The sequence below is a fragment of the Zea mays genome, chromosome 2 (assembly GCF_902167145.1).
Source record: "Zea mays cultivar B73 chromosome 2, Zm-B73-REFERENCE-NAM-5.0, whole genome shotgun sequence".
Taxonomy (NCBI): Eukaryota; Viridiplantae; Streptophyta; class Magnoliopsida; order Poales; family Poaceae; genus Zea; species Zea mays.
Window position 1 is genome coordinate 242,321,069 of NC_050097.1, and position 11,021 is coordinate 242,332,089.

The 11,021-nt window shown below is 42.2% G+C and overlaps 2 protein-coding genes across 2 annotated transcripts; one reads left to right on the forward strand and one right to left on the reverse strand.

Moving 5' to 3' along the window:
* Window positions 1–1,387: 1,387 nt before the first annotated feature.
* Window positions 1,388–2,863, forward strand: LOC103648289 (probable C-terminal domain small phosphatase). Its single transcript, XM_008672776.3, has 5 exons — window positions 1,388–1,861; window positions 1,966–2,117; window positions 2,199–2,375; window positions 2,462–2,522; window positions 2,609–2,863. The coding sequence occupies exons 1-5, from the start codon at window positions 1,516–1,518 to the stop codon at window positions 2,773–2,775; spliced, it is 903 nt and encodes a 300-aa protein (XP_008670998.1). The 5' UTR covers window positions 1,388–1,515; the 3' UTR covers window positions 2,776–2,863.
* Window positions 2,864–3,078: 215 nt separating this feature from the next.
* Window positions 3,079–9,195, reverse strand: LOC100279518 (Protein LEO1-like protein). Its single transcript, NM_001152517.2, has 11 exons — window positions 8,865–9,195; window positions 7,781–8,124; window positions 7,465–7,579; window positions 6,779–6,961; window positions 6,048–6,224; window positions 5,547–5,678; window positions 5,269–5,448; window positions 4,596–4,727; window positions 3,825–3,932; window positions 3,503–3,739; window positions 3,079–3,326 (listed from the first exon to the last, which is right to left on the reverse strand). Exons 1-11 carry the CDS (start codon window positions 9,129–9,131, stop codon window positions 3,165–3,167), a joined length of 2,037 nt encoding a protein of 678 aa, NP_001145989.2. The 5' UTR covers window positions 9,132–9,195; the 3' UTR covers window positions 3,079–3,164.
* Between the last annotated feature and the right edge of the window lie 1,826 nt (window positions 9,196–11,021).

The following is an 11,021-nucleotide window of genomic DNA, read 5'->3' on the forward strand; positions in this document are numbered from 1 at the left end:
ACACAGTGTAGGACGATGACGTGACACCGTTTTAATCGTCTTTTATTTATGGATGAAAGCAAAGCATGCATATCACAAACTCATATCATCGTATACACGCTCCGGGCCGGCCTAAGCCTCCCGGCAACAGGCCTCCACTTCGCTCGCCACTTCACTTGGTCGTCTTCTTCAGAATTTAGATCACAAACTCAACAAGTCTCCTCGTCGGTCGACACAGATTTATAGTATATCCATAGATTAGGTGAGTACGAATGACGAGGTATGTGGCGTGGGGTAAGAAATTTTGTCTCTCGCTTTTTTCCTTGCTCGCGAGATTAGCGACACCGAGAGAGGAGGTGCTGGATTATGGATAGCGAAATGAGCCGTGTCTAGCGGGCCGATTCGGGGCACGACCTATCCTGACACGATTCAAAGTGGGCCCATAACATATGTGGGTCACCTTTTTGGACCGCGGTGCTGACCTAACCCGACATGATTTTTTTATTATTAATATAAATATATTTACAATATCTATCATTTGTACAACATAAACAAACACGAGCTGCATTGGTTAGAGGCAAGCGCTTTGTTTCTTATGGCCACAGTTCAAATCCCAGCGGCCGTGCGGGGAGGGAGACGACGGACGTCAAAACTCCCACTTTAAAGGTGTATAGGACCGTCTTCAGTAGTCTATCTATAGATTACCTAAAAGTAATGTTTTGCACTGTTCTACACTATAGACTGTACTGTTCGCAGAGTAGAGTTTGAATATAGATATGAGGATAGATAAAGTGTTAGAGATAGGCTAAATGACAGTGATATGTGTATATATGGAAAAGCTAGTGAAGGAAAGGGAAAGCAAGCTATATATACATGAGCAGACAGTGTCACTGTGTGGTGCAGTTGAAGCCAGGCCAATAACTGAACTGATACTTTGGCTACCTCTACTACGAGCGGGCCGGACCGGACTGGACTGAACTGGACTGGACGGTCGGCCAGTCAAGTGCTGATAGATGATCGATCGGACAGGGGTTGCCATATATTCTTGCCCTTGTTTTGGGCCGCCCTACCTACGCTCGGCTTCCACGCGAACTGGGCCCTGCTGGGCTGCCGATTCACCCACGTCAACGTCTGCGTTGAGGCTATAGATGGTCAATAAACACGAGACTCGCGAGCCCGACACGAAGCCCACTGTTTGGGCTCGGTCCGAGCCCCACACGGCCCGGTTCTATGTGATCCTGGATCGGACTCGAACAGAAAACTAGGCACGATGGCACGGTCCTTTTAACTCTAAGCCTATTTATCCCCTTTTTTTACACTACAACATGCTTACCAGTCCCAGGAGGCTGCACGAGGTTCGAGGGGCCCTGCCAGAATGCATGCTTGGGCGCTTGCATTGGCGATCGATCTCTCCGCCTCCTCGGCTCCCGGTCCCGCCGCTTGAGCTTCTCAGCTGCCTTCCGCCTGCGCTTATTAATTTATGGCTTCGTTCGCTCAATTACTTCGCCGCTCTTCATATTCCAACAGCCGAGCAGGATGACAGGGCACGAGGTCGACGACGAACCCGAGGCGCGCGCACGGATGGAGCGCCGGCAAGTGCTCACTGCTACCGCCGCCGCTGCCGAGGCCGGTACGCTGCTGGGCAAGAGTGTGGCCGCCGATGCACGCTTGTCCTGCCCGGCCAGCTCCACGGCAGTGGAAGCAGGCGAGAGCAGCGGTGTCGTCGTTCAGGCCAAGGGCTCAGCAACAGGGCTTCCATCGCCACTCACCAAACAGATGAAGAAGAAGCTGCTTATCCTGGACCTTAATGGCCTGCTCGCCGACATCAACCAAGACAGGCACAACGCTCACCTGTCACATGGAACGATCCGAGGCAAACTAGGTACGTACGTGAATCAGATTAGCTGCTAGCTATCTAGGTAGCTTGAAAAATGATTTTATTATTCCACCTGAATCTTAATTTGTTGTCGGTGCTGATTATTGCAGTCTTCAAGAGGCCCTACTGCGACGATTTCCTGAGGTTCTGCATGCACCACTTCGAGCTGGGGATATGGTCATCAAGGCTCAGAGCGAACGTCGACGCGGCTGTCGACATCCTCATGGAAGACGACGTGAAGCAACGCCTGCTGTTTTGCTGGGTAATTAAGTGCATGCATATGCATGCGAGGAGACGTACGAGACGAGTTTAATTTATGCTGATCGTTATATGCGTCGGCCAGGACTTGTCTAAATGCACCGGCACTGGCTTCTACACCCTTGAGAACAAGACCAAGCCGCTGGTGTTGAAGGAGCTGAAGAAGCTGTGGGATGACCTTCCATGGCGCCAGCAAGGGGAGTTCTCGCCCTCCAACACTCTCCTCCTCGACGATTCACCCTACAAAGCTCTACGCAATCCGGTACGTACGGCCTTATTGCCTTTGTTCTTCTTCAAAATCCCCCTAGCAGCTACTACGTATCTGATGCATGCATGTCTGCTGCGTAGCCGCACACCGCCATTTTCCCTTGCCCCTATAGCTACAAGGACGACAAGGACGACGCACTGGGTACGTACACAGATTATTATATTATATTAGCTAGTACGTGTACTACAGTACAGAAGATGAGAGTGATGCTTGCTATTGCTATGCAGGACCTGGTGGAGATCTTCGCTTGTACCTGGAGAGCCTTGCCACCACTGCAGACGATGTCCAGCGTTACGTCAGGGACCACCCTTTCGGTCAGCCACCCATCACGGAGGCTCACAAGCACTGGGAATTCTACAGGCGGATACTACGTACTACTACTCAAGTAGAATGAAGAAGCAAGAAGCAGCAAGGCCAACTTCTTAATCAGTATCAGATGCAGGATCTTTTGTTTCTTCGTTTGTTAAGACATGCCAGCATTCAGTTTTTTTTTTTATTTCCAGTACGTTATTGTGGTTCTATTATGAACGTGCTCCAATCCAATTATCGATTTCTTCATGTTTCGCTGTTCCTTTCTAACCAAAAAGAAAAAAAAATCGTTTCATGCTTGCGTTTCCTTTCACTGTAGCCCACGCATCATTAAAGCATGTACAATCTCACCTCTGTAGGTAGAATTGCAACCATATTACACCAGCATGACGAAAAATAACTAATCATTCTCTTAAACAAATGGGGAGAAAAAGCAAGCGTATCATGTCAGGTCGTCATACGGTTTTACAAATTTTAGTCCTCGTCGCTGTCATCAAACACGACAGCCTTTCTACGATGCGAAACAGCCGGCTGCTTCCTTGGCGGAGAATCGTCGTGGTCCTCGTCGTCCTCCTCAGACACCAGCTCCTCGCGCCTTTGCCCACCACCCCCTGATTCTCTCTTACGTTTCGGTGCCTGCATCCCAAGTCCCATTTTGATTATTTAGAAGAAGAAAAAAAAACTACACCAATGCCCCCTCCTCTGAACTGATTTCCGTGAACCTTCTTGTCTGATGTAAAGACATGAAGTATTGTTCCGTTCTTTGATATGTTAGCTTCAGAAGAATCTGAATCTAGGCCAAGATATCATACCTCCATTTCTTCATCCGACAGAGGCGCTTCTTCTTCTTCAACATCTTCCTCGTATTCTTCCTCCTCATCCAGCTCGTCCTCCCTTCTTCCACGAGGCAGTGAATGTTCAATATCCTCGCCATCCGTTTCGTACTCTGACTCCTCCCTCTCACTCCCCGAGTATTCATCCGCTTGACGTCTCGGTGGACGGGCAGGAGGGTACGGTGGTTTGTGGGGAACATTTCTGCTCATATTTGACTGAAAATTTTGCAGAGCAAATAGATAAAAATGTGAATGCTAAAAGCTTGCTTAAAGACTGAGAATCATGGGAGCAGCCGCTCACCTTCTTCGCGTTAATGATACGCCTCTCAGCTAGTGCTTCAGCCTCCAATTCATCCTCAAAACGCCTACGGCCTGGCATTCGCCGAGAATCATAGCCAGGCTCATCATCCTGACAAAATATGATTAACTTTAGTCAATTCTCTAATAGTGATATTACTGGACACATGTAACATAACATCATTGATGTCCCAAAACTAGGCAGTCTGTTACAGCTGGTCATGTCAAATCCAATAACAAATTTATTGGGACAAGTTAAAAACCAGCACAATGCTTAATGACCTCAAAAAATGGCTGCTAAAATTAATTTTTTTCCCAAATTAAGGAATAAACTCAAGAGTTGTGTAAACTAGTACATCATAAAGTAACCTCATACAAAAATAAACTACCAACATAATGACAGATATATCATCATTTAAGACATAGCTGGAGTAAGTGCAAAATCAGTTGTGATAAATGAAACATATGAGTGTGGCATGTGCATGTGGTAACTCAAAAAAAAAAGAGAGGTTTAGTTACTGCAAAAAAACAAAAGGGAAAAGAAGTTATTAGGGACACTTCTTCTCTTGCTATGTTTCCATAATTTGAACACACCCCAAAAATACCACCAACAAGGCTTTTAATTATTATTTTCCTTTTCCTGCACTTCTTTTTTAGTGGAATAATACACTTGACAGGATAGATGAACCTGATTGGAATGGCACATTTACACCAATACCTAATAATAATATGACAATCTAATTGTGAAAAAAGAGCAGTTCAACAAGATACCAACCTCATCTAGAGCGTCTTCCAAGAACCCTGGAGAAAGCTGCCGCCTTGGACGGGCAGGCTGTGTGTACTTGCGGTTCACTTTTTCTCTTTTGCGTTGAAGGATTGAATGGGCTCGAATATTTTGGCCCAAAACCTGCATGTTTCCGTATCAGTAGGAAGTATAAAATCTGTCCAGATGAATATGAAATCAGTCCTTAACAAAAAGGAAAATCAGATCAGCAAGAAACATGACATGAGTGCTACTATTTGAATGGACAAACATAATGTAACTTTACCTTGGGGTTGCTAATTTGAACATGCACACTAAATCATAATAACACTAGCAACAAAGTGACCGCCAATATTACTTTCAGATCCCTCATACTGCTTTAAGCTGATGAGACCTAAACTGATTTAGAAAACTATACAAGATGAACTTCAGGAAATGATTTTGTAACTAAAAACAATAAGTTTATACATCGGGGTAGTTCAAACCTTCTCAAGGAAATACTACACATGTAAGGAACTATGTATAGGACAACCAACAGGAGAAACAGATGAACAGGAAAAGCACAACACAAGTAATGCACACCTGAACTAGGGATCTTAGTTCAAGCAGCTATATTGGACAAAAGCAAGACATGCACATCCTGTGTTACATACACCAGATAATGAAGTAATAGTGATTTGCTAACCCTTTCTTTTTCCATTTTCGCTTTCTCAGGATCCTTAGTCTCAAACCATTTTTGCATCTTAACAGTTTTCTTATTCTGAGAATCAACCAGAGCAGTTAATAAGCGATGCGACTTTGAAGACAGGGAGGATGGCATAAATCGCATTTTGTGCAAAAGCCTTCCTTGTGATTGTAGAATTCCCTGTGATAAAATTCAATGTCAATAGTGCCAAAAAAAACTACTTTGGTGATTGAGAAAAGCAGTGGTACTAGAAATATTGTAAAGAAGACTTAGTTTACCTTCCCATGCCTCAAAAACAGATGGGACTGGTCATGATGCGCCTCATGTACAGATATATCAAGAACCTCATTGCCAATCAGAAGCTGCATAGTCCCATCCTTCCATTTTACAAAGCGTGCATTGCTTTCACACTGCAATAAATAAGTGCCCAAAGCTTCAGTAACCAGAGCGAACACAAATGAATTCTCAGAAAGCATCAACAAAGAAATTTATTTATCATAAACACATAAGCACATATACAACTTGCACAAGGTTAACATAACTCTCAAATAGAAACTGATAATTTGATGGGTGTCTTGTGTTAAGAGTATTAACAGGCAGCCAAAGTGAGCCGAAAAATTACTTTCTTTGGACACACGTACCCAAATAAAAAAATAAAAATGCAGTTAAAAGCAAAAAATGATTGCAAAATTCAAGGCACATGGAAGAGTCAGTCCAAGCATCATCAGTATGTTAGTGAGCTCGAAGAGTAATTGATACATGGACAGCATTCCACTTACAGATGTAGTGCCATCTGCATTCCTAATGGTTCTCCACCGCACAATATTGTCCTCTAGCCGTATCCTTTTCTTAGTCCCAGATTCATCTGTAACAAAAACATCTTCTTCCACATATGTTTTTGGATCAAAGGGTTTAGGGTCAATCCCCATAATGTTTGATACCTTGATCACATTCATCTACAAAATAGAAAACAGTTAGTGATCATGGAAAATAAAATTCCTAGCCAAGCATGAAAAGTTCTAAACACAACGTGTTTGCTATATCACCAAAATTAACATAAGAGAATGGCAACCATATATACATGTTCTTTTGGATAAGTATTAGCGAAGTGTTCAGCCAAATGATCAAGTTCCATGTTTCAATTCAATTACACTAGCCTGGTACCAAGGTGTACCAAGGTGTATGTAACTAGATAACATCATCTATATGAAACAAGCAGCAGATTGTAACATCGTAGATACCAAGGAATATTAAACAATGTATTGCAGATATAGCAAGATAAAACATGACACATTATTAAATAAACATTTTATTGGGTACAAAGAATGCAATACACAGGAGCCTATAAATTCATAAAAAAATCTCTATTAACCCCATGCACAAAAACATGAAAATTTCAAAGTGAGAGCAACATCAATAATGTACAAAACGAAATCATCTCATCAGAAAATGACAGAAGTGATATGTAGTCAAAGATGGATTGAATGTATCACATATGACAATAACTCACTTTGTCAGGTCGAGCTGGTGGTTGCTTAAATGGAACCACCAAGTCTAGTGGTGGACCGACTGGTTTCTCTTTTGGTTTCAGTTCACGATTATCATCAGATTCATATCGCATATCTTCGTCAGCCACAACGTCATCTGGTTGCATGTCCTTCTCATAATGGCCTTCATCCTCCATGTGAGACCTCTAAGAAAATGAAATTTTATTAAGCAAAAGCTAAATTTGAAAAAGAAAATGCTATAGAAAATATAACAGGTAAGGGAAATCAATATTTCTCAAAGGAATGTGGATCAATACTCATGTGGAACGCATGCAAGACACGAAGAGAAAATACATCAGACTCCAGACATATCAAGCGACAACAAGAAATTCTCTCATTAAAACTTAAAAATTATCAGATCTATATATGGGAGGTGAAATACTGAATGTTAAAGACAAAATAGTGAATTTGCTGAGCTTATTCTCCACATGCTAACCTGCATTTGTGTTCTGTTAAAACTAACATGCTATGCAGCACTAGCTATCTAAAGACATAATTTAAACCAGGAAGTTAAAATAAAAACGAAAAACTCTAGGGGTAAGCCTGATGAAGGATTCTGCTACACACTTTGAATCTTTGTCAAGGTAACAACTCCTGCTTCTTACCTAAAACAGCAATAGAAAGGGCGGAAAACATGAATGAATCTTACATGAGAATCTTCATCGATTTCATGGCGAACACGATATGGAGCTGGTTCATCTTCATCGCTATCACCAAACACATCACGAACTACTTCATGATCTCTTTCTTCCTCCAACGGAGAGCTGCATAATAATAAGATTATAACTGTTACAGACAACTACAGGATTAGAAAAAAGTCAAAATAGGCGAAGAGTGTGTATGATAAAGTAATTGCCAAAAGAACTGTGACTGTGTACCATTGAATTGAGTACTCAAAATTGTAAAGCCTAAAAAGAATACTGGTGGATAGTTTGATATGTAGCATTATGTTTTTCCCGACTAACCTTTGTTTCCTTGTTTGGCGAGGTTCCTCGTCTTCTTGAGCTCCAGCAGCATAGTAACTATCTTCAGATCCCTCCGATTCGGAGGCAATAACTCCCCTTCTTCTGCCAGATACTGTCCTCTGCTGGTAGCCTTCATCTTCACTGTCCATTCCTCTTGCATCAGGTTCCATCCTCTGGTCATCGAGTTCTCTTTCTGGGGAGCTCTGGACTTTGTCCCCATCACTTTCTCCTTGATCAAGATCGGCACCATGAGCTTCACCTTCACTTTCCTCTTCGATTACAACTTGCCCTTCACTTTCGCCTTCCCCTTCCCCTCCATTCTCTGCCTCACCATCCACTTCCTCCTAGATAAATATGTATTAAATAGGTTAGTGTTACCTCAGGAAGCTTTCATTTAAGTACATCATTTGAAGGTTGGAGCAGTATGTAAGGATGAACAGCATGAGCATTAACCTTGAACTCCTTAGTGACACTAACAGAGCAAAGTGCCCCAAATTCTCGCCAAGATAAGTCCAGTGTCGTTAGGACAAATTGGTATCACTCGAAATTCCCCCGAATTGCAAATAGATTTACAGTTTAGTTATTCTCAGGTTGGTGCGCGGAGTGTAGAAACCAACTAAACTACAGTTTTCCTAAACCCAACCGAGTGGCAGTGAAACTCGTGTAGCAAAACATAACATAGAAAACATGTGCTATACTCTTGTAAAAGCGACGAAGCACATGCCTAGAAACTCGATTTTTTCCCCTTCTCCTAGTGTTTGGATTTCGTAGTATAGAGGACTGGACTTGGGGTCAACATAATAATGAGGCAAACAAATTCATGGACTCATCAACCTCTCACTGCATACATGACTAAAAAAAAAATCAATCGCCACTCCAAATGTCAGTAGAATTCCAACAAATCCGCACCAGCTTGTACACCTCCCCCACCACCAAAAAACACTGCATCCCCAGCCCCAAGGCTCCCGGAAGAATCCGAAAACCTAAGCCCTAGCACAGCCACTTGCAGATCCGAAGAGAACAGCAAAGTAGCCGAGCCGAGCCGAATCGGGATCGCGGGGCGAAGGAAAACGGGCAGGCTTACGGAGTGGTATCCGCTTGCGCGGGCGGGCGCGTGGCTGCGGGCGTCCTCCTCCTCATCGTCGTAGGCATCGTCGTCCAGCTCCTGGTGGCGCTGCGGGGGCGACTGCGGGGGCGACTGCGGCTGGTGGCCGTCGTCCTCATCGACCATCTCGGCGACGTCGTCGTCGTCCGCATCGTCCTCGTCCTCCGACTGGTCCCCGAAAAGGTTCTGCATCATCTGATTCCTCGTCTCCTCGTCCGCGTCTCGCTCCCGGTCGCCGCCCGCCATCGCCGCCGCTCGTCCACCTCGCCGGCGTGTCGTGGCGTTGTGGTACTGGTGCGAGGCAGAGGTGTTGGGCCTCACCTTTTTCCGAAAGATCGAGAGTTGTTATTACTTGGCTCTGGCTTTGGGCTTTGGAGGTGGTGGTAAACTGGTAATTAATGATCCTGTTTATTTCAGTTTTTTTTTCAGCTTGTCGCCTCTATAACCTGCCGGAGACTATCAAACATCTGGTCAGCCTGCTTTATAATAAACACTTTAATTAAAACCGTCGAAAATCAAAGTGAATACAAAATCGGTCGAGTCTTTTCGATATGTTATTTTCTACATCCTAAATCTTATAGCGGTTGTTTAGTTGTCAGGATGAGCACAGCTCGGTTGAATTCTATATGCAGGTTGTGTGTAGCCTGTACAGGCTGATGCAACCAACAATTGCAATATGTGTTTGCTTGTTTGGTCCAATTAGCTAGGATCAACATGGCACATGTTTGGTTTACCGTATTATAAGTTGCAGAGACATAGCTCATGTTTGGCTGCCTAAATACCAAACCGTAACACAAAATCAAAGAGGAGAACACAAAGGCCAAACATGAGCCTAGCTATCAATTACGCAAAAATGTCAAAGTCAAAATTTCATAATAAAAATTACTCAAAACCGAGGGCATTGATAGCAAGGACGACTACCGCACAAAAATTCAACATGATAAAACTGACAATTACGCAATTATAATTACACAATTATAAAACTGATTCAGAATTACTGATAGTATTTACTGGGCATAAAAAATACATAAGCCACAATTTACACGTCTCACACCGAGCAGCATAAAACTATCTAGAAATTCTACACAATTTCTACACCAACTAAAACAGTATTCAAATTGTACACAATTTACACAGCTCAGTAAATACAAATTTGGACTAAAACAAGCTTGACAAACTGGTATCTAAGCTTGACAGATTAGCCTCAAAACAGTATACTCAACACTGTATTGTCAGAACTGTATTAAACTTTGGGACCGCACTGTTCTAAGAATTTGAACTATATTGTCAAAAAAGCAAGCTTTACACTGTCTATAGATTAGCCTAACTGTGTAAAGCTTGCTTTTTTACACAGTGTAGCATAAAAGGCTAAAGCTTAATACAGTGTAAAAACAATGTACTCCAAAGTCTAAAGTCTAAAGCTTGATAGTATAACTTAAATTACTCTAAAAGAACAAAAAGATCAACCTATTAAGAACACAGAAAAAATTACTCTAAAGTCTAAAGTTTGATAGTATAACACAAAGTATTGCAACTACAAGAACAAAAAGATCGCAGTTTAATGACCAGTTCAAAAATTTGGATAACAAATAAATATTTCAGTTTGGGACACTGCCTGACATATGACAATAACATAAGATCAACCTATTAAGCATACAGGGCTTGAAAACTGTATATCATATGTCAATAACATTTTGCATTATTGTTAAGCACTATAAACAGTGTACTCCAGCAAACAGGTCTACAAATAGACCAATAAACAAGCCAACAGAGAAATGCATATAACTCAAGAATCATCATTGTTCTATCCAAGTGTAGCATATCTCTTCTCAAACAGGGAAATGCATAGAACTCAAGTTAATCTATCTTTGGAAAACATAATTGTTCTATACAAGTGTAGCATATCTGTTCTCAAATAAGGAAATGCATAGAACTCAGGTTAATCTAACTCAGGAAAACATCATTGTTCTATACAAGTGTAGCATATCTGTTCTCAAATAAGGAAATCCATAGAACTCAAGTTAATCCATAGAACTCAGGGAACATCATTATTCTATGAAAAGTGTATAATATATGTTCTTAAACATCATAAAGGGACATAAAGGACAGACACATCAGATCAAGTGTATCATATAT

What these genes read in the sequence shown, in the direction of transcription:
- LOC103648289 (XM_008672776.3), top strand. Translation starts at nt 1,516, where the DNA reads ATGACAGGGCACGAGGTCGACGACGAACCCGAGGCGCGCGCACGGATG. An exon ending in AACGCCTGCTGTTTTGCTGG is followed by an intron (nt 2,118 to 2,198) that starts GTAATTAAGTGC and finishes TGCGTCGGCCAG; the next exon opens with GACTTGTCTAAATGCACCGG. An exon ending in CGACAAGGACGACGCACTGG is followed by an intron (nt 2,523 to 2,608) that starts GTACGTACACAG and finishes ATTGCTATGCAG; the next exon opens with GACCTGGTGGAGATCTTCGC.
- LOC100279518 (NM_001152517.2), bottom strand. Translation starts at nt 9,131, where the DNA reads ATGGCGGGCGGCGACCGGGAGCGAGACGCGGACGAGGAGACGAGGAAT. An exon ending in GCGCAAGCGGATACCACTCC is followed by an intron (nt 8,125 to 8,864) that starts GTAAGCCTGCCC and finishes ATATTTATCTAG; the next exon opens with GAGGAAGTGGATGGTGAGGC. An exon ending in TGTTTTTGAGGCATGGGAAG is followed by an intron (nt 5,449 to 5,546) that starts GTAAACTAAGTC and finishes ATTTTATCACAG; the next exon opens with GGAATTCTACAATCACAAGG.